A 23,875-nucleotide genomic window follows, 5' to 3' on the forward strand; every position below is an offset into this window, starting at 1 on the left:
CATCAAAAGGTTATTGAGAAGTACCTGGCAATCCACATAGATAGGGTGACGAGTGGCAAATATAGACCTGAAAAATTTGCACACTTTGTCACAATCATCCCTCAACTTGTGGTAGTCATTTGCCAAGTTAATATGTCCATGGTGGAGAATGGTATGTACACCATCCTATTTTGAATGTTGCCATTAACTGCTACTGCTACAAGGTGAAGTTCAAAGTGGTGCTTGTATTGGCCAAGCTGTGTCAACTCCTCAGAGTGGTGTTCCTGTGCTGGTGACAGCATGGTCTGGGGTCTCAGTGGATCCAGATGGCTCTTCAGCACTTGAGGGTTGACAGCAGATTTTGTTGCATAGTCAGGATGGGCAGAGCCTCAACCTTCTGGGAGCTCAACACCTTGCCAACTGCTGCTCCTTCTGATGTCAAAGTGGGTGGAGCCAGGCTGTCCGCAGTGAAGCAAGAGGAAAATAATGGCGTCTCATCGATCCGATCCTAGGCTCTTCTGGCTGCTGCCATTCTGCCATTTTTGTTGCTTTCTTATGGTTGCCTGCTAAACTAAGAGGCATCTGGCCCCTTATTCCTGTTTATACACTGGCCATTAAGCAATAATATGAATACCAGCGTTCTTCCCCTTTCTCCTTTTCCTTTAAGATTTGCCTAAGTTTCTTCAACTTTTCACTGTCAGAAGTTCCCAGTTTGGGCCTGCCCATACCTAACCCAGGCCATTGCCTTTTACACAATTTGACTATTTCTTATGAAATAGTTCCTCAGTGTATCCAGTTAGTGGCCCCCAGTATGAAAAGACCCGTGCCAAAGGGGACTCCTCCAGGATAACATGCTTGCCCCTCCCGCCTCCATTGTTGTTCCTTATCCTTGGAGCCTTACTTGATGTTGGGTCAGCCCCAAGATTCCACTGCAGCCCACTCAGCTTTAGCGTGTTACACCTATTAATATTCCTCCCACCATTCCCCTCCGGCATTCTCAGGTCTTATTTTAGTCTGAGTGGGACGCAAGTGCCAAGCCTCATACCCACTCTGCATTAATCCACAATGGAGTGGACCTAGCCCAGGTCAGGCAGTAACCTACTGTCTGGCCTAATGGTCTTCCTGAAGCCTAAGACAGCATGTCAATAGAGCTGTAGGCTGCAGGATATTTCCCAGTTCATTGCACAGGTCAGCTCTTGGCCAAAGTCTATGCTATTTCAGTACTGTGCTGGCCAAAACTGTTCTGGTTCACCGTGAAGTAACTGCCCAGCCAAAAACTGGCTCACACCTTCCAAACTGTCACAGGCTCAAACTGTCATCCACCAAGGCCACTTCTCTCACAGACGTCCTGACATGAGGGTGAGATGACAGAGACCTACCCATTGGGAAAACTAGGATTGAGGCAATGGCAGAAACTTGTCTCCTGAGAGTCGCAGTACTAAGGCCCTTATCAAGCCCTGACTGCAAAAATTCCAGAAGATGCTTAACTCTGGGCCTGGAAGGCTGAATGCTGTGCTGCTCACACCATTGAGAAAATATCTTCTATGTGGTGGAATAAACACTATTGGTGGAGTTACATCTATCAGACAATAGGGTCATTAGCACCTAAGAATAGCTTAGGTGGGGGAGACCCCTCCGCTCAGCCTCCAAGCAGTCAACTGCAGAAGATCTGACTGAAGGTGATGTATCAGACCCTGACTGACCAGATCCAGCCTGAGTGGGAGACAAAGAAGGCAGGCAACAGACAATTCCAGGAGATCTGGGAACCACAGAGGCCTTGGCCAATGTGGAGACACCAGCACAATCTCGGCCCATTCCAGCCGAATCTTGAGGATCACCTTCTGTAGCACTTTGAAAGGAGGGAAAGCATATAGTAGACCTCTTGGCCATCTGATGTTCAGGGCACTGAGACCTTCTGCATTGTGACACCTTCTTGAATAGACCCCTGAAAGCCAATGAGAATTCTGACTGGCAAAGAGGTCCAGAATCATCCTCCCGAACTGTTTGGTGATCAGATTGAAGGACAGGTGATGAAGCCTCCACTCGGACTGGTCCAGATCCTGTCTGCTGAGCCAGTCTGTAGCGATATTGGAGATTCCAGGAACATGCTTGGCTGAGACTGAGGACAGGTTCTTCTTGATCCACAGGAACATCTGGCACGATAGTCCCTGAAGGGCTACTGACTTGGTCCCTCCCTGACAACTGATGTAAACACACACTGTCGTGTTGTCCATGTAGAATAAAACATCCTTGCTCTTCAGGTCTGCAGCAAGAGCCTGCAATGCCAAAAGGATTGTCTTTAGCTCCAACTGTTGATACTCTTCCTGGCCTTTGATTGTGACCAATGACCTTGGGCTACCTGGCCCTGGAGATGAGCTCCCCCAGCCGAACATACTGGCATCTGTGAAATGGATGACAGTCCAAGACTATCCCCTAGACAACCTGTATAGGAAAGCCAGACTTCAGAGTACAAGGTCAAATCCATTATAGGTAATTCCTGTGGACCACCAGAGTAAGACTGAGTTGCTTGCTGCGGTTCAGTGTGATGTAGAACTGAAACAGAAGGAGGAGGTGCTATAAGGCCTTTGCTCTGTACCTCACCCATGGAACGATGCCCTGGTAAGACGAGAACATTCTCAGAAGTCTGGCTAGGGTGAGTACATCAAATCCGCAAGAGCGAAGAACTGACCTGGCAAAGGAAAGGATCTTGTCCCTGGAAAAGGAAGACCTTGTGACTGTGGGTGTTGATGACTGCTTTTAGGTGCTCCCGAGTTTGCCTGGGAAGAAGGTGACCCTTGTCCAGATTCACCAGTAAGCCATATTGGTGCAGGGACTGTTAAGGTCAGGTCCAGATGCATCCTTCCCTGAGTGGTAGATGAGAATCTCAGGAGGATGTTGTTGAAGTAGGGGAAGATTGCAACCTCTAGAGCCTAAGATGGGAGATGAGAACAGTTGGGATCTTTGTGAAGACCCTGGGGGCAGCCGACCACCCAAAAGGAAGAGATTTTAATTGGAAGTGCTGGTTCTGGTAACAAGTGCAGGAACCTCCTGTGGGCCAGTCTGAAGGGCTCATGCAGATAAGCATCCTGGAGGTCCAGGGAAACAAGGAAGTCCTTTTTCCTGATGGCTAGCAGGATAGATCTGAGAGTCTCAATTTTGAACTTCTGATGTTTTATCCACCTGTTTAGCCATTTCAGGTCAAGGATGGCACTGACATCTCCTGACCTCTTTGGAACTGTGAAGAGGTGAGAATACTCTCTCTCACTGATCTGAACCCCTAGAATAGGCTCTATGGCTGCAAGCTGCAAGAGATGATGGATGGCTTGCAGGGTTTTGAGTGCTTGATATTGCATCTCGGTCTGCGCACCTGCATTAACCTGTCCCTGGGAAGAAATCAAAACTTGAGGAAGTACTCCAACTGGACAGTTTCTCTAACCTGGATGGAACTATAATCTGTACCCAAAGCTCACACTGGGGAATGAACCAATTGAGGGTGGGGACATGCAAGTTCAAAGTCTAAAATGGTCATCATAATCCAACCAAGCAAGCCCTGAATATTCCCTGAATGCTCTGTGAATTATGCCCAAATATTTTATCAATGTGTCAGCCTTTGCAGGCTGCATCTGTAAAACAACTTGCCATGCATATAATATAGCCCGTCAACCAGTTATTCCAATTTCTTCCGCTTGCACACCTCCAAGAGAGGTGGCAGGTCTCCTAATTTTTGAACCGGTTCCAGTTCCTTTCAGAGTAGGCTGAATAAGTCTACAAACTCCTGCATCCATATTCTTTCCTTCACGGAAAGCGCCAAGTGGCCACCTAGCAGAAGCACAATGTCTCCATACGGGACTCACAGGCGCCCACCAGAGCCATCCACCCCTGGAATTGGCAAAATACTGGTACCATAACTCATGTTGAGTATAGGGAAAGCCCCCAGCTTCCTGCTGCTGCTCCTGGGCCTCCCTTGTTTCCTGCTCATCCTTTGGGGGTGGTGGTCCTGCGGTGGCATGGGAAGCACCTGCACCCTCCAAGGCTGAAACCCTGGAAGATACATATTGCTTCATTTTCTAATCTCTCCCCTTCCTACTAGATCTCCTAATCTGTGGGGGAGGGCGCCGTATGTACTGCCCCCGTCACCTTGCCTGCCAGCCTTTAGGGCTCTCTCCTTTTCCAGTGCTTCCACCCTTGCAACTATAGCTCTAAGCCCCGCAATTTCCTCCTCATCATTGGAGGACGAGACAGGCAGAGGAGGGTGGTGGGTCTCTGGGGGGCTTTGCCCCCTGATTTCTTGTTCCTTTGGCGCATACTAGCATGTGTTACCAGTGAGATACACTCCTGCCCGGTGAGGACTCCCCATTAAAATCACCAGTGACTTCCTCAATAATACCTCTGTCTCCTCTCCAAATTCTTGATTAACGGCTTTACTTGTTTCCCCTTTAGTTCCACCCCCCTCCTTTCACTTTTTTTTATATGTGAGAACACCTACGACTGGGTGGAACTCCCCTTTTAAGTGGTTCCGTTCTTCACTTAAGGATACTGGTGAAGATGATGTAGGGTGAGTCACCCAGGTCTGGGGACCCCCTTTCTGTCAGGTCCGGATACCCCTGACTTCCTCAGGCGTTATCCCAGGCTGCACCACTTCTCTGCTGCTCTCTGGGGGCAGCGAGGCACCATGTGGAGCACTCTCAAGCCCTGACGTCTCCGTCACCTGCTTCAGGCGATCCCTCCTCACTGCCCAGGTGGGCAAGCAAAAACAGGCTGCCCGATGGTGAGTCTACAAGGCTCTACTCACACGTTGCAACCACCAGCCTCCCCAAGCCACTGACAGAGCAAGGGGCAAGCCTGTGGTGGAGGAAGGCCTTGCACATGGCCGTCCACACTACAGGTCTGCGCTCCACTGCCCCAAAAATGGGACAAAACAACAGCTACCCACCAGCAAGCCTTCAAAGTACTCCCGCTCACTGTGACTGTGAGTCGCAACCAGCCAGGATCCACTGGAGAGGCAAAAGGCCCGAGGCAGAGGGAGCGCTCCAAAAATGCTCCCTCTCTTGCCACCACTGGGGCCCAAATGGCTGGCAGCCCAGCGGAGCCTCCAGGCCCAGGCTCCTCCTCTCTGCCTAGCCAATGGGCAGGGTGTAGCCCTTTGCCTACACCCCATATAGCAGGGGTCAGGGAACTTTTTTACCTCTTACCCCCCAAAAAATTTATAAACGCAGACGTTACCCCCTTGATTTGAAAGTAAGGAAATCATACATCCAATAACATTTTGAATTCAAATACTGTATTTAAAATTACTTTGAAAGCTTCAACTTACTTGAAAACTTCAGATTTTGGAGAAATGATGTTGCTTCATCTTGGATACGAGATCATCAATATTGGGACATTTTGATGTCAGAGCAATATGGATACAGTCTTCCGGGTCCAATCGATTTCTTGTCTTTGTTTTTATGTTCGTAAGAGTGGAAAATCCTTGTTCGCAAAGGTAGGTTGTTGCAAAAGGCAGCAACTTTTTGAATGCTTCCTCATGTGCAATTTTGAAGGCCTTTGCAGGTGTTGACATCCAAAAATGTGAAAGATCTGCTTTGTTTTCAAATGCAATCTGTGCTTCATTACTGCATCGAAGCTCAAGAAGTGACTCTGCCAACCCTTGAGGCTCTTCTGGTACAGCACAAATTTCACATTTAAAGGGGACTACAATCCAACTGACAGCATGTGAATCAAGATCTGGAAAGTAATCAGAGAACCGCTCTTTGAGTTTAGTAAGATGCCTTATAACTGTATCCTTGATGTCTTCAAAAGTAATATTTTCACAATCTTCCAAGAACAAAGCTAACGTTGAAAAGGTAGCTATCTTTTTCTGTTCAACTTTTTGCCTCCAATATGAAAGCTTTGATCCAAATGCAGAAATCTTTTCTCTGGCTGAAATTATATTTATGTTTTTTCCTTGCAATTCTTTGTTCAATACATTAACATGCTCAAACATATCTGCTAAATATGCAAGATGTGCAACCCACAAGGGGTTTGTAAACTTCTCTGCAAGAACATGCTTTTGCTCAACCATAAAACTTTCAAGTTCAGTTTTGAGAGCCCACACTCGGTTCAGAACATTTCCACGTGAGAGCCACCTCACTTCAGTATGATAAAGTAGGTCTGTATATTCAGCATCACCAGCTTTACATAATTCACGAAATAATCGCGTGTTTAGTGCATGTCCTTTGACAACATTGACAATCTTCATAACATCATGCATGACGGCCTCTAATGTAGGTTCCAAATGTTTCACAAGCAGAGCCTGGCGATGGATAATACAGTGGTTTACTTCAACTTTTGGGTTTCTCTCTCTCACAAAAGCCACAAAACCATTAACATGACCCAACATAGCTGGAGCTCCATCAACAGACACAGCAAGGCAGTCTTCCCACTTTAAATTGACGTCATTAAAGTATTCATTAACTTTATTGAAGATATCAATTCCACGAGATCGCAAGTCAAGAGGAGAACAAAACAACAATTCCTCTTCAATTAAATGTAAACCTTTGTAGCGGACATATACCATCAGCTGAGAATTACTACTAACATCCGTAGTCTCATTTAGCTGAATAGCAAAGTATTTACTCTCTTTTACTGAGGAAATAACTTGTTGCCTCACATTTTTTGCTAAAATAGAAACTCTTTCTTTAACAACTCTTGCAGACAAGGGCACACAATTTAGTTTCTTGGCTTCATTCTGACCACACATAATCTCTGCCATTTTCAAAGCTGCTGGTTTAACCAAATCCTCACCAATAGTATAAGGTTTTTTGTTTCGGGCAATCAACCAGGCCACTTCAAAGCTAGCCTTGGATGCTGAACATTGACTGAATGTACCTCTAAAGCTGCTGTCCAATCTTTGTCTTTTGACAGACATTTCCAAATTGACAAAATATTCCCGTGGTTTTGAAGCCAGATGTGGGTGCAAATTATCCAAGTGTTTCTTCAATTGACTCTTTTTCAAAGATTCTGCAGTCAGTACTTTCAAACAAACAACACACTGTGGTTTCATTATTCCTTTGTCGTCAATTTGGGTAAACCCATAATCAAGGAATTCTTCCTGGTATATTCTTTTTCTAATTGATGTCATCTGAAGGGTGAAAAAGACAATGATTGGAAAAGTTGTAACCCTGACTGACAGGCTGTGTACCGAATTAGCAGGATGCACCAAATTTAATAAAGATGTGCATTATTTTTACTGGAACACATTGCACACCAGCCATGGGGTGGTATATAGTGAGTAGTTAGGTGTCCAACGTGCCTAGCAAGTTGCATTATATTTTTGCTATCTCACAGAGGATTTTATCATCATCATTATCAATGGCTGGCAGAGTGGTGTTGGCAATGATGTGCTTGCTAGAGACAGCCAAGGCAGAGTTGGGGGGCTTTTTTGTAGGTGGTGCGCAAACCAGGCTTAAGGTCATGTAGTTAGAGCTAGAGTGGGTAGCCATTGCTCATACCTTGACAGGACAGAATGGTGGAGACTTGGCAGACAGAAGATGGGCCCACAATAGCAGTGCAGCGGCAGTACAGGAGATGGACTCTCAGTAGCAGTGCAGCGGCAGTACAGGAGATGGACCCTGATGGGGGGTGCAAGACACAGAAATTTGGCATTTGTTAAAGCTGTGTTAAGCACCAGGTCATACACTTCACCCTCAGGTCCAGCACCCCACTTTGGACTGCACATGATGACAATGACCACCAGGCCCCCCGACCCCTCTCCTCCAAACAGCACACCCCCTAGCAAACTTTTCAACTTGCCCCCCCCCGGAGGACAGTATCTTCGCAAGTCTTTTGCATACAACAGAATCCCCCATACAGAGGTGTAGCTGCCCCAGTATAGGTAGCCAGTAGCCAAGTGATGCCTCAGTATAGGTAGTCAGTAGCCAGATGACCCCCCAGTATAGGTAGTCAGTAGCCAGATGACCCCCCAGTATAGGTAGTTAGTAGCCCGGTGATCCCCCAGTATAGGTAGTCAGTAGCCAGATGACCCCCCAGTATAGGTAGTTAGTAGCCCGGTGATCCCCCCAGTATAGGTAGTCAGTAGCCAGATGACCCCCCAGTATAGGTAGTCAGTAGCCAGATGACCCCCCAGTATAGGTAGTTAGTAGCCCGGTGATCCCCCCAGTATAGGTAGCCCAACGATGCCCCCAATAAAAATAAACAATACTCACCTTACCTCGATCCCACGTCGGTCGGCGCGGCTTTTCTTCTTCCTCCCGCTCTGTCCGCTCGGCGGGAGACACTGACGGCCCAGCGCTGTGTGATGACATCATCACTACAGCGCCGGGCAGCTCCAGTCTCCCGCACAGAGCGGAGAGAGCGGGCGGCTGCGATACACGCAGGCTGTGGATACAGCCTGAGTGTATCGCCTGCTCCCTTCCGCTCACCGCATCTGAAGGTGAGCGGAAGGGAGCAGGGCAGCGGGCGGTGTGCACACAGCGCACCAGCCCGCTGCCGGCCCCCTGGAGAGAGCGGGGGGGGGAGCAGAGCAGAGAAGGAGGATGCGGTGACACTGACACACACTGACACTGGCCATCCGTGCTATAATGGACCGTAATAACTGCTGCTATGCCGATAGTTCCGCCATTGGCCAGTGCAACCTCCTCATTACCCCCAGATTTTCACTTTTACCCCATTTGGGGTAATTTACCCCTGTTCCCCGACCACTGCCATATAGGGACAGGGCTAAACGCATCAGTGCGTGATATGCATGCCACGAGTTAATAGCCCCGCACCTGGTTGCCTACCCCACACATCATGCAGCCACCATTTAGTACCCTCTTCATCCATCCAGCCTTTAGGATGGACATGTACAATTACTTCAGCTGGAATTTTTAAGTTCTTTGGCATGTTTTCTTTTTGAAAATTAGCACTGGGTGCAGCTTTTTGCCATCTACTAGACAAGAGAGAACAACTGTGAAATGGGTTTTTCATGACTGGTCATTTTCACAAGTATGGTCTTCTCACCAATACTTCTAACAGTTGTTGCCAGGCAGATCAAAAGTCATTGAGGTTTCATCCATGTTGCCAACGTTAGCTGCTTCAGAGGCATTCTTTTGTCTTTGCCTTATTGGTGGAATGATGTCACCTTGTCATCCAGTTCTTTAGGCAGTTTCTTTGAGGTGTTTGTCCTCTGGCGAAGGCACAGTCCATATCGGTCCATGAGCCATGTGTGCAAGCCAGCAGATGCTATAAACTGTGCAATGCCTTTGGTCCCTTAATGTTTTTCATCTTTGGCCAACTGAAGTCCCCGTATCTGAATGTTGGAGCGAACCACTATATAGCCATTTTGCCTACATTTCATGACCCAATCATTCAGATCCTTCTCCATGGCAGGAAAAGGTGCTGTCCTTTAAGCCTGGAACCAATTTGTCTTCGCGCCCCACTTCTGGTTCCAATTTGTCCCGTCTAAATATTCCATCTCTCTTCCAATGCCCACTTTTGGGGGATAATTAACACCTACCCTTCTCCAGAAACGGCAGCTGCAGTGTGCAAAGGAACTATAGAGCACCCTTATCAGTTTGAGAGCAATTAACAAAATTTATTGCTACACAAACAATTAGTCCCTGGCAATTCCTCTTGTACAGAGGCTTTCCCTTCCTCCAAAACTTCACTTAACTTAGTGCAAGCCTACAGCAGCTTCAAAGCCCAGTCCCACAGAATCTGCCACTGACAGTCCAGCAGTCCTTGGATGGGTCCAACGCAGATCTGTCAGGCAGAATCTCAACATCTTCCTCCATTTGCTCCATGTTCCTCCTGCAGAGTCCCAGCACTCCCCTCCTCTGTGTGTCCTATATTCCTTCTGGGGCTGCTTTTCATTCTTGCAGGTCCTTATTATCCAAAATGAGGCTCAGGTGTGAGCCCCCTCGTTAGTCCATGTCCATCAAAATCTCCATTGGCCTTAACTGATTACAGCTGTAGACACTAGCCCTGCCATTCCCAGAGCTGTCAACCAGCTGTCAAAACATGGGAATCGCTGTCAACATCACATCATCTAGCAGGTGATCTCCTGATCCTCCATTACAGGGGCAGGTACAAAACACATAGCTTTCTTAGAATGTGGCATTGCTTGCAGTTTAGTGTATCTGAAAAACTTGTTTGAGATTGGAGAAAAAGAGACTAAACTGCCTTGCAGCCATAGAATTTTTGCTTTCCTTGGCATGTTTAATAACTTTCAGTGTGAAAGATGCCGTGTAGGATGCTCTCCTTTGCATTTCAGAACTCATTTTTAGGACTGGAGTGGACAAGGTTTACAGTACCTATGGTTTATACTGGTACTATGTGAACTGGTCTGAAGATGCCTAGTCACTAGGTCCTGGTTGGTCTGCAGGTCAGAAAAACTCTAAACTAGCCTCCTGCACAAGCTGCTTGCAAAATTCACAAGCAGCACACTCCCTTCCTTTCTCCCATGCTGAGAAGGTCAGGAGCCAATCATTGCAGTGAGGAGAGAGAAATGTGAGGAGGAGCTCCAGCTTGCCCTTTCACACTCAGAACCAACAGAGGGAAGGGGGATCTCTATACAGACAAGTGCAAAAACAGTTTCACACTCACAACCAACAGAGGGAAGGTGTGGGGGAAGGGGGAAGATCTTCATGCAGACTTCACAGTAACCAGTGCAAAAATATTTTCATTTTCTTAACCAACAGGCGGAAGTTGGGGGGGGGATGTGTGTGCAAAAGACCAGTGCAAAAACTCTTGCACACTCAGAACCAACAGAAGGCAGGGAGCAGGGGGAGAACATCTCCATACAGAACAGGGGCAGCAAGGATTTTTAAATTGCAGCTCCCTCTTTAAAAAGCAGATAGCCTTTATTTTTTCTTTAAAATGCAGATAATCAAGAACAAAGGCACAAGGGAGGAAAGCTGATTGGTGTACCCTACCTTCCTAGTAGAAAGCTCTGTAATTGGAGATTTGTAATGCAGCCACCACTCAAAGCACGTGCAGCTCTACACTTTCTCCTTCGGCAAGCCTCTTCTACCCACGTGATGCTCCGAGTCCTGCGCAAACCGCAGTCCCCTGCGAGCTCTGGAAAGCTTGGCCCCTGCAAGTTTGGGCTTTGCAGCTTGTGCCCATGCCAGGGCAAGGTCTGGGCTGCAGTCTGTTCCTCTTACAGGACATGGCTCCGAGGCTTGCTCACATGCCTGCAAGTTCAGGCTGCAGTCTCTCACAGCCAAAGAAGCATGGCAGCAGACAGAGGGGTGCGGCGGGCCAGATGGAAGCTCCTCTAGGCTTCTCCTAGTTGTCCCTGAGCTGCCCTGGCTTGTTAGTGACCCGCGGATAGGACAAGGAGGCAAGCGACGCAGGATTTAAATGTATAAATTTCTTGCCTTATAGGTGAGTATCTACAGTAATTCTGTAAATGTGACTAGCTAGAACACAATCCCCACTGCTAGCAACTTATGTTGTCTCAGGAATTACAGTCTCTTGACTTGCTGGATATTATGTGCCTTCTGTGAACCAACATTAGATTCCAATAGCAGACCAGGCCAACAAAAGAAAAAAAAAACACCCAAGCAGCTTTGTGCTTGATTTTAAGATACCTACGATTGATGATGTCATAGGGATACCCAATTGGATAGGCGGGAACTGTCTGCCCACGTCATCTCACCTCCTTACCTAGACAGACAACTTTGATACATACCAGTCTCAGCAGGAGGTGTGGCTAGCCCAGACATAGAGAAGGACCAAATTCACATCCAGAACATAGTTGTTTGGGAATAGTAGCTTCAAACAAAGTACAATGGCTACTTTAGGGGGATGTTCCAGCAGGTTTTAGGGGGCTGAACCATCACAGAAACCTCTGGGGGATTGGAAGTGTCCCCCAAACTTTTTTAAAAAGTTTTTTTAAAGGAAAAATGGGCATTCATTGCACAAAGATGTGGGGAAAGTCTGACAGCAGTGGAGAACAATTTCACAGTTGAAGTTTTTCCGATAATGGTGTATGCTGCTAGTACGGGACCCTGGAGTGAATTACCACATGCGATTATCATATGAATATCAATTTTGCTGTGTTTACTGTTAGGAATCCATATTTATTCATGAGGAGAATCATACCCTTTGTGTCACAAATACATATCTTTGTGTTCCTACAGAGACATGTGAAATTCTCAGTCGGTTTCTTCATATTCATGTTTTCAACGCTCTTAAAAATATGGACTCTTTCCAGCATTACAACACCCCCCCCCTTTTCTCCTCTACTGCATCCAAGATCTTCAATCTGTGGGTGCTGGTAAGAGGTTATCTCTGGGGGGGAGGGGGGAGACTTCCTACATTCTGGCTGCTGTGGCATCATACAAATTAGTCCTTGAGGGCAAATTCTGTTCCTCCCCTATCTTGTCTCTTCACCTGGAATTATGTTTTTCCATTGAAAACAGGAAGCCGCTGTTGTGTGCTTCAGTCTTTAAAATGATGCATCTTAAAAGGACATTTTTACCTCTCCCACAAGAGGTTGTGATGAATTTGGTGTCCTCAGAGGATTTAGAGCTTTGAGAGATGTGGTTTGTTTGAAGAAAAAAAAATCAGCTCTTTTAGTGTACATACATGTAAATTCTGGATACACCTTCATGTATCTGATGGAGTTGGCACTAATCCATGAAAACTTATATGGCATTATTATGTGTTAGCTTTTAATGTGCTATAGGACTCTTTGCTGTTTTTGCTAGAGAAGCGTTCCTAATCCCTGAGAACTCAGATCCATCATTGGCATTCATTATGTCTAAATTTCTTTAGACTTGCTGGCATCCCATTTTCTATGAAGAGGCCCCACACTTATTTTGTTTTAACAGATACTAGATATGAACGTCGATGATCGTTTTCGTTTCTAGTATAATTGAGGGATGATATGAAAAAAGCAAGGAGCTGTAAGAAGTCACTTCTCTAATGGCAGCCATCAAAATGTCAAGAAGTAATAACAGCCTTAAACGGAAAAGTGTGCAAGAAATTAAGGCAGGGAATTCTAAAAGAGGGGGATAAGACTTGTCTGGAAGATGAAGAGCATTTAGGTGTAGATACTTCAAGAAACTGTTAGGGACTGAGTGTTGCTGGACTACGAATGAAGGTTAACAAGTACAGCAGGATAACCGGTTGCGTGTCAGGGTTGGAGCATAACCCAGACAGAATTTGCGGGCCTGAGTAAGGCAGGGTCTAATGCAGGGGTGCTCACACTTTTTTGGCTCGAGAACTACTTTGAAACCCAGCAAGGCCCGGAGATCTACCAGAGTTTTTTTACAATGTTCGCACCATCATAACATATAACATTTATGTGTACAATGTATGTTGGTGTACCTTGCATAACCGCATGAGCCAATATTGCACAACACAACATAATTAACTATGTATAAACATTTTTTGTAATTACTTGAGTTTACTTTGATGACTTGCACTGAAGTGAATCAGCCAAGGATGCATAGTCCAGACAGTAGCTGCTGACAGCCAGCCTCAAGCACACTTCCAAATGTTCATCAGTCATGGTGGAACGGTACTTGGACTTAATGATCTTCATGTAGGAAAAGGCTGACTCACATAAATAAGTGGAGCCCTTCCTGCCTCAGGTGCTCTTATATCCCTGAGGGCCCTATTGCCTTCAAGTGGCTGCAGCTGTGCAGCACACTCTGCTGAATGCCCAGGCCTTACCCTTAAAGGGGCCACTGCTGACACCACATCTACCTCCTCACCAGATCTTCCTCAATTCCAATACAAGTGGGGGGGGAGCAGATCTCTATACAGACCAGTGCAAAAACAGGGGAAAGGTGTGGGGAAGATCTCTATATAGACATCACAGCAAGACCAGTGCAAAACCCCTTGCACACAGAACCAACAGATGGAAGTTGGGGGGGGGCAGATCTCCATACATACCAGTGCAAAAACAGGGGAAAGGTAAGTCAGCCCCAGTAGAGTCAATGGGGCTCACTCCCAGGGATGCGTGGTTGGGAGAGAAGCCTGCCAGTGGCTCCTCTCCAGGTCTACTCACAAGTCAGCCCCAGTAGAGTCAACGGGGCTCACTCCCAGGGATGCGTGGACAGGAGCTCACTCCCAGGACGGGGTTCACTCCCAGGGATACGTGGACGGGAGAGAAGCCTGCGATCGACTCATTTTGCCTCGCGATCGACCGGTTGATTGCGATCGACGTATTGAGCACCCCTGGTCTAATGTATTCCATGCAGCCTATGTGTAAAGTGCTGAGTCATCATGAGAAAGGGTTCACAATGCACTGCAGTGTAAGTGTAATGTAACTGTATGTGGCAGATGCAATCACAGGGATGAGATCATGCATCACAAGACAGGGTGAGGAGAGAGGATGAAGCAACACCCATCCTGACTGGCTCACAGATCTTTATAAGGCTGTGAGAGCCCTCATTTGTGGGTCATTGGTGGTTGTGGAAAGTCATATGTTATTTGCTGTTTCCTCTTTGCTGTCCTGCAAGTGTCTTTGATGTTGCTGCTTTGTCTATGCTGCTGCTGCTGTAGCTGTGAATATGTGTAAATATAGACTTGGTTGGTGGTGGAAATCTGCCTGTCTGTGTATTCTCTGCTGGGTTGCAAGCTCCGTCCTTGAAGCTGCATTCCGCTACTCTGCCTGATAAGGAGAAACTCCCTCCTCGACAAACTCAAAATATAGAAGACCACTAAACATGGGACAAAATGGCAATCGTATTGAGAACACTGTTGAAGAAAGCTTACTGTTGATTTCAGGGGAGAAAAAATTATTTACAGCACAAGCTTATGCATGTCTACTCAGAATTACGCTCCACTGAGTTCAATGGGATTTACCACCAGGTACGTGTTAATAGGATTGCAGCTTAAGGATTGCTGTATGAATATCTTCATGACTCTAACTGATTTTTTTTTACCTGTATCCAAAAACTCTTCCACTGTGCACCTACTCAGGAGGCTCTTGCCAGAACAACTACTGCTGCAGTGAAGAACTTTCAGCATAATCTTTTACATATCAGACAACAAACCTCTTTGACTTCAATAAGACTTACTCCCAAGTAAGGGTGTACAGAATTTCAGTCTTTATTTTTTAAATGTCATAGTCTGCCTGGATTTTTCTGGCAGTGAAATAACAGGTGTTTTTTTTCCCTTTGTTTTTTTTTTTCCTTTTCCTCAGGTGTGCCTGTACTTGCTGGTATAATTGAGATTCCTTGTAATGTTTATGATGATCCATTACTCCCAAATTGGCCTTTTCAGCCACACTAGACGCTGTTCCAGAACCACCTTTCAGAGCGCGATACCATAGTCTTTTGAGGCTGAAGGTTGCCAACCATTTGCATTAATTCCTTTGCACTCTTACATAGAGTTTCAGTACTTAACAAAGCATAAGTAATGATAATCTCTCTTAAATATATTCAGAGGGGCTTGATCCTTTAGGGTAGTGTGCATGCAAAGGAAGGAGAAAACTTTTAGGCAGAGTGTTTTGATCTGAATTTACTGTCATCCAACTTGTACATTAGGAAGTTTGGAAAAAAAACTTCAGATCAAAACACTATTCTCTTCCACATTCACGGTAATGAATGTAACCATGTCGCACAATTCAAAAGCCACGTGTCACCTTAAAGCAATCTGGCAGAGGTTGCTTATAAACTGTGAATGTTCCTCAGCATCCACTGTGCCCTTGTAGTGGATTATTCAGCACAGTCCTAGAGATGTTAGAAACGAGTCCCACAGTGTTCATTGGGGCTTACTCCCAGGTAAGTGTGCATTGGATTGTAGCTTTCATTTGTGTCTGGATGTGGACAACCCTCATCCCACCAAGGCAAGCATAAATCACCTGTCTCATCTCTCTTATTGACCAGCCATATGGCTCAAAGGAGCTCACAGAGAAGCATAATGGGAAGTTCCCTGTTTTTTATCTGCTTGTTTGGCAATTAGAAAGAAACTGCCTCTGAAATGGGGAATAGAATTTAAATTATGAGAAAGAGCTGCATAAATTTGTCTGTTTCCTTTAAAACGATGCCAAGCTAGCGGCCATCACCATGGCTGGTGGCCACAAGTATATTTAGTGCACTATGGAGAAATGGAATATTACCTGAGCCATATTTTGTGTTTTGTTTTGTAGGTCTGGGAGGAAAAAAAACAACACTCTGGGTGTCATGAGAGTGGAAAACCGGAGCATGGTGTTCGAAGAGTTTGTATTTGTGAGTTTAACAAGCAACCCCACATTGCAGATCATCCTCTTTCTAGTGTTCCTCTTTTGTTATATGAGCACTTTAGTGGGAAATCTAGGAATGATTGCCTTAATCAGGGCCAGCCCTCGGCTTCATACCCCCATGTACTTCTTTCTCAGCAACTTATCTTTTCTGGATGTGTGCTTCTCATCTGTGGTTGCCTGTAGGTCATTAGTGAACCTCCTAACAGATAAAAACTGCATTTCCCTCATTGAATGTGCATTGCAAGTATACTTCGGCATAGGTTTGGGGAGCACAGAGTGCTTTCTCCTAGCTGCAATGGCCTACGATCGCTATGTGGCTATCTGTAAACCCCTTCTGTATCCTGTCCTCATGTCTCCTAGACTCTGTTTTCTTTTGGTGTTTGGGTCATATGTACTTGGGCTCTTGCATTCTCTCATTCATACAATTTTCATATTCAAGCTGTCCTTCTGCCAGTCTAATGAGATTAATAATATATATTGTGACATCACTGCACTTTTTTCACTCTCCTGTTCTGATACCTACATCAATGAGCTCTTGATATTTTATGTGGCTGGTCTTGTAGAAATAACCACCATCTTGGGTGTCTTGGTTTCATATATGTATATTCTCACCAACATTGTGAGGATCAGCTCAGCTACAGGCAGACTCAAAGCCTTCTCCACTTGCACCTCCCATCTGACTGCTGTCACTATCTTTCATGGGGCCATTCTCATTTTGCATTTCCGACCCAAGACTAGCAATAAATCTTCCATCCAAGATGTGATTGACAAAGTTCTTGCTGTGTTCTACACAATAGTCATCCCTGTGCTGAACCCCTTGATTTACAGCCTGAGAAACAAGGAAGTGAAAGACGCCTTGGGAGCTATTCACAGGAAGGTGCGTGGCAGTATGATGAAGTAACAATAGTTTTCAGGAAGATTGACTGATGCGACTTTTTTCACCAGAAAGGGAAGGAAGTCACATGCTTTGACCTCTCAATTTTGAATTTTTTTTTAAGGTATTGAGGGTTCAGTCCTATCCAACTTTCCAGCGCTGACACAGCTGCAATGCATCCAGGAGGTAAAGGAACATTTGTTCCCTTATCTTTAGGAGGCCTCTGTGACTGCCCACCCACTGCAGGATGCAGTGCATACCCTATTGGCACAGCTGCACCTGTGCTGGAAAGTTGGATAGGATTGGGCCCCGAGTTTCATTGCATGTATCTGCATTTTACTCCAGAGTGAATGTTATCCACTGTATGTTGAAACTGTAGTTGTTGAAACCGTAGTTGAACTAAAGATCTTCCTGCTACTTTGCTTTTCATACATTTGATAAATGTAAGTCTATATGTTCTTGTTAATCTATGATCAACAACATGAAACAAGCTTGGTAGTCAAACCTTGATATTGTAGCTTAATCTACATGGTGATTATAAGATTCAGTAGGCTGAAAATGCTTCTTGTACAGGAGAACGTGAAGACGAGTCTCTAGAAAGGAAATATGCTATGTTCAAATTACTTGCATATTTTCACTGCATGCAGTTAGTACTTGGAAATGCCCCAGATGCATTACAACAGTAGACTATTGAGGTGACCATAATGTCTCAAAATAGGAAAAGCATACAGTAATGAGTCAATGTATGTGCAAATGGCTTAGAAGTAGCTGCTTGGCAAACATTACTACCTCTAGAAAGGGAGCTTTTTAAAAAAATAGATGCCAGGAATGGCAAGACAGCAAATATCTGAGGGCCCAATCCTATCCAATTTTCCAACACCTGTGCAGCCACAATGCAGCCCCAAGGTAAGGGAACAAATATTCCCATACCTTGAGGAGGCCTCTGTGACTGACTCCCCACCACATGATACAGAGCATGCCCCATTGCATGGCTGCATTAGCACTGGAAAATTGGATAAGATTGGGCCCTCAGTCAGTATACATTCTGTTCAGGACAGACTTCATCATGAATGTGAATGGAATGCCCTGTTTGTCCCTTGAAGGATTCACCTGGCTCTATTTGAGGAAACAGGTACAAGAACCTGGTGTAAGAGTGATAAGAAGCCCAGTCCTATCATCAAGCTATGCTATTGTATCTCCACATACGCCCGTGCAATGACAGCCCTGCCAGTGTAGAACCTGCCTGCCAATGGATGCACCATGGTCACTGGCATAGCATTGGAAAAATGCCATGGCATTGTAGCTTGGAAGCCACATGGACACCAGAACAATTGTGCCAGCAGAGAGGCCAGAACAGGGAGGAAATTGGGGTATGACATGGGAGGGATGAGGGAAGGATGAGGGGAAGTCAATGTACAGCATATCCTAACCCCTCTTCAGACAATAGACATGCTCTTAACACCAGAAAAATACTGTCGACCACAGACATGGCATAGGTAGGAGTAACCCCATAAGTGGAGGCATGATTTTTCAGTGATAACAAAATAAAAACACACAACACTGCTTTCTGCTTTTCTCATTTTTGTAAACAAAACAAAACCAAAATCTGAAAATAAAAAAATTTCTAACACCTAATTGACTGTGTAATGACTATGGCTGCATCTGCTAACCCTGTACCACTTTTATATCGCCTACCTAGTACACTTTTAAAGTGCTTATAATTTATAAAACTGCACTCTTGGAATAAAAACACAACACCGCTTTCTGAACTTTTCCCTTGGGGGAAAAAAGTCTGCAAAAAAGAAAATATTTAAGAAGACCTCTACCCATAAGGAATAGTGGGGAAGAGGAAAAAAGCAAAAAAATTGCACCTCCTGCTACCCCCAACCCGCTTTGCCCACTTTTCTACAGTGGAGCATAAGAGACAGACTACATTTTCAGCCACTCACACCACACACTCTCCAGGACTAAAGGCCCTGCCAGGAAAACTACAGCTCAAATGAGAACATGCACGGCTAGACCAGACTGGTCTCTGAACATAGAAACCAAGGTGAAAGGGCACTTGACACATCGCAGGAGGACTGCACAAAGTACTGTTGGATCTGATAGACTGTGGCAACCCATGTGATGTTGGTGTCTATTACGGTATCAGATCAGATGTTGTGCCATGACATCAGAGGTTGTTTACATCAGGGGTTTTGCCAGGTCAGGCTCTAGCCAAAAGCCAACCCATCAAGAGAATCTTTCTGGCTGGGTCAAGGTGGCTCAAAGGTGATCTCAGCTGCAGTGCCCAATGCACTATCAGGGTGTGAATGGGAAGTGTGATGGGGGTCCAGTATGGGACTTTGCCCCAGGATCCTAGCAACCTGGTGCTGGCAGCCCATGACATCATCAGCAGTAACCTGTTGCATAATCAATCCAGTTAAATTACATTGATGGCAATGATGCCAAGAACAGTGAGGGCAAAGAAGGGGAAAATCACTCAGAATAGCAATGTCAAAGCAATATAAATGTCTGTGATGAATCTAGACAATAACCCGACACAAAATACCCACTGTTTTGCCACTAACTACATTAAACAAGAAACGAGGTAAGCAGTTCACTGGTTGGCAACCTTCAGTCTCGAAAGACTATGATCATTTTATTTTTACTGGCAGCTAGTGAAGGACAAACCACTCTTGGGTTACTTTATAATTTTTCCTGTCTTTCAATGTTTTCCTAGAGACCACTTGGAGAAAAATCGGTTTTTCAAAGTCTTTGGTTTCCTGCCAAACCTTTACCAACATTCTGCCATAGCCAGCTTCCAATCACCACTGGCATTTCCCCTTCCCAAACTTTATTTGGAGCAGGAATAGTGGAGGAGGGTGGAAAGGATCAAAGGCCTTATCCTGGATTTCCAGGCTTCCGGGCAGCAAAGGAAGCTCCTGACCTTGCTTGGAAGTGCCATTGCTGCCACGTATCCTGGGAATTGTAATTTTCAGCTTCTCCTGGCTTCATAGCGTGAGGGTTGGGGAGTCACCAAGGAGGCTGCCATCAAGCTAATCATCATGATCTGGGCCTGGGTGGGGGGACTGGGTTTAGCTTGTAATGAGCTTTGGATTACCCCTACCTCACTATTCTGAGCTCCCCCCAACAACATGATACCATCACTACTACTAACAGTAGCTGCCAAACATACTATCCAGGAAGTTTCTTGTACTACTTTACCAGAAGGGTACCCCTCCCCCCCTAAAAAAAATCTCTTATATTTAAATATTTGAATGAAGTGTAGACTATGAGCCTGCAGCAAAAGGTTTATTAGTGTTTCTGTATAGTGCCTAGCACACATTAGGTGCATTGCAGATTATAAATAATGATGACGATAACTTGTTAATCCTCACAATACACCCAAAGGGTGCAATCCAAACCTGCAATGGAGCAGGCAAGCCAGGAGGCTTGCATTGCATCCAACGCAGGTTCATTGGGTGCAGCGGCTCAGCCACGGGCAAGGGGAAGCTCTTCCCCTTACCCATGGGTAAAGGCTGCACACCCCAATTGGTCTCCTCGGACCTGTGCCACCTGCGGAGGTGGCGCAAGTCTGAGGAGAGCAGAGCGGCACAAAGCCACTCTTCTCTCCCCGGGGACGGGGGTTGGGATCCGGCATAACCACAGGGTCCCAGCCCTGTCCCTGGCTCCCTGCACACCTGCCCCCGGGGCCGTCCTCCTCCCTCCCACACCCACCCACCCTCCATGCCTACCTTTGCCGCTTGCAACGGCGCAAGAGCGCCGACACTGCACTATACTGACACTGCACTATACTGACAGCACAATCCTAAGCATTTCTACATAGAAGTAAGCTCCATTGGAGTCAACAGGACTTACTCCCAAATAAGTGTGTATAGAATTGCAGCCTGACTCTCAGTGGCTATCTGAGAGATTTTTGAGATTCGCTCAGACTGGTAATGCTGCAAGATAAATCATTTCTATAGCAGGCAATTTAAATGTTCTTAGCAGCAGGTAATGAACTTCATGCTACAGAGATCCTAAGGGGGTAGGGTTCCCAAAGCTCCCAAACCTAGAATAAAACACCATGCCCTTCAGCTAAGAAACCTTTAAATGAGACTTTATTGAAACAAAAAACTAAAATACTTGCAATGGAGCTGGAAAAGTTTTGTATGTGAGGATTTGTGTGTGTGTGTGTGTGTACTGCTTTTCTGTCTTTTAAAGAAAGTTCTTTAAAGTTAAAGACACCCATAGGTAAGTTATAACTTTTATTGCATTCACTTTATGTATATTGTTTCTTTTTTCTTTGACTTACTAAGCTCAAAACAAATCTGGTTCGCTTTCTCTTGCTCCAAACTTGGGTAAAGTTAGGATATTTGACTTCTGGGACCTATATATTTTTCCTCCATGAAACAATATTCTTATATGCAGGATGGATGCACTTGTACCCCATCAGCTGACTGATTACTCAGTGCAATCCTAGGCATGTCTACTCAAAAGTAAGTTCCACTGTGTTCCATAGAGCTAACTGCCAGGTAAGTGTTTACAGGATTGGAGCAATGTGAATTTGCTTTTTGATTGGGTTGAAGTAGTTCTGTATTGACTCTTTATCTTAATGGAAACCTGACTAGTAAATTTGTCAGGATTTTCACTAAAGTACTCCAATCCTCACTCCACTGAAACATGTTATTTCTAAAGTTTTTTTCATGCCCTATGAATGACAGTGGAAGTGCAAAATCTGACTTCCAACATATGTTCAAGTTTTAGCACAAGAAATGTTAAAACAATGGACTAGTACCAGCTGTAGGAAGTCTAAGACTGCAGTCCTATGCACACTTTTCTAGGAGTAAATCCCATTCATAGTGGGACTTCTGAGTAAACATGTATAGGAGTGGACTGAAGAACAAGTGTCAGGTAAGCTTCTCTTGGCTGACTTTGGAACGGGCTCAACCTTTGCCAGCTTTCTCAGCAAGTATTCAGAAAAAAGCTCATTGGTTCTCTGAGGGCAATCACCTGACATAATTTTAGCATATGCTAAATAGATATACATATATATTATCAGTATCATCATCATTGCTATTTTTGTTATTGTTACACTTCATCACAGCTTATGCTGGGCTGGTTATAATCCACAATTTGGGATCTAGCCAAGATCCTGGGAACCATAAAGATAACTTGGCAGGATTTTTGCTGTACCAAGCAACGTTTTCTGGAGCTGAGCTGGTGTAAATTGCTCAACCAACAACAATATCATAAAATTCCTGATGAATCAAACCAGTGGGTCCGTTCTGTTTCCAGCAGAGATTTTCAGGAGCCCATAAGCAGGAAATCAAGAGAAAAAGGCTTCCCGTTGTTTGTCTCCAGTATTGGTCTTTAGAGATATACTACTTCTGCACCTGGCATTTCTATTGGGTTATAAGGACTAATGACTATGATAGTCCTATCCGTGCTCAGATTCTGCCCAGAATCAAAACCTGTAAAAATTTCAGCCTGAATACTATTGAATAACAAGGCAAAAAGCATTCAGACTCAACAATCCTCTTAATAAAGGGAAATTCCACATAATAGCTGAAGTATGCTCCAACTAGTGCTGGATCAAAGCTATATATTCTGTCCCCTTTAAACACCTGGATGAATGCAGAGCCCAGCACAGGACAGATGAAGTACCCAGTTTCTAAACACTGTTTAAAAAATGAAACTCATCCAAGGGCCACAAAACATTTTCTATTGCTGTCAGGGAAAGAGAGAAGGGGCAATTTTGCCTATGTTTGTAACTTATAAACAGAGATAGTGATACTTCAACATCTCAAGTATTAAATCTGAAATTTTCAAATTTAAAATATATGTTTCTCCATGTTCCTCCAATGCTTCCATGCCAGAGCCATATAGCATTCATAGAATTAAACAAATAAATGGAAAAAAAAATAGCCACAATATGATATGGGCATAGATGGTGTGTGTGGAATCTGTGTCACTAAGTACATCCTGGAAACATCCCAATTGTACTGTGAAGCTCAATTACATTCAGCATCGTATTCACAATACCAATGGGTGTCCAATCAGGGTGGGCGGGTGTAGATTTTCCCTGGTACTTTGAGCATTCAGAAAAGATGATATAGCAAGCACAAGTAGAGGGAAGTTGTGAAAATAAATGCACATTTACTGCACAACATATTGCAGAAAGATTATTATAGCTGTTTATTGTGCTTTAACTGATATCACTAAGTCAGATGTGTCTCTAAGCACACAGTGTGGCCCAGAGGATGTGATTTTTATTATTTAAATAGCAGGAGACAAAGTTGAGTTGCCCTTTGGGGGGGGTGTGTGTGTGTGAGAGAGAGAGAGAGAGAGACTTTAGCGGGTCAGCTGTTTTGCTTCCAATTGCACCCTCCACATACTATTTTAAACAGAAAAAAATACTTGCCATTTGTTTTCCATTGAAAGCTTTTTTTCTGTGTAAAATAGCACATGAGAGGGCACAATCAAGAGCAAAATCATGATAGGGCAAATTCCTAAAAATCTCTTAGCTTTCCCCTGTGATGACAATCTGTTTCTCAGTCCCCCACACCTGCTCTTTAAAAATTAAATAACCCTCCTGCATCTGACCTAGCCCTAAGAAATTGCTTGCTTATAACAATGAGGCTCACAGTCTCTTGTACAGATCATGAGAGAGAAGCTCCATGAGGCAGTTGCAGTAATGTGGGCATGGAAAGTTTCGAAACAGGTTTCCACAGGCATATCAGCTGCAGTGGGAGTGTAATATATAGATTCAGATGAGGGGGGATAAAAATATATACTGAAATTTGCATTCACACACATGCCAGCTCAAAACAAATTAACAACTTTCTACAGCTTCA

The 23,875-nt window shown here is 44.9% G+C and overlaps 1 protein-coding gene across 1 annotated transcript; it reads left to right on the forward strand.

The window, feature by feature from the left end:
* Positions 1–16,103: 16,103 nt before the first annotated feature.
* Positions 16,104–17,063, forward strand: LOC136644561 (olfactory receptor 5AR1-like). Its single transcript, XM_066620562.1, has one exon. The coding sequence runs from the start codon at positions 16,104–16,106 to the stop codon at positions 17,061–17,063; it is 960 nt and encodes a 319-aa protein (XP_066476659.1).
* The last annotated feature ends 6,812 nt before the right edge of the window (positions 17,064–23,875 follow it).

The sequence above is a fragment of the Tiliqua scincoides genome, chromosome 1 (genome assembly GCF_035046505.1).
Source record: "Tiliqua scincoides isolate rTilSci1 chromosome 1, rTilSci1.hap2, whole genome shotgun sequence".
Classification (NCBI taxonomy): Eukaryota; Metazoa; Chordata; class Lepidosauria; order Squamata; family Scincidae; genus Tiliqua; species Tiliqua scincoides.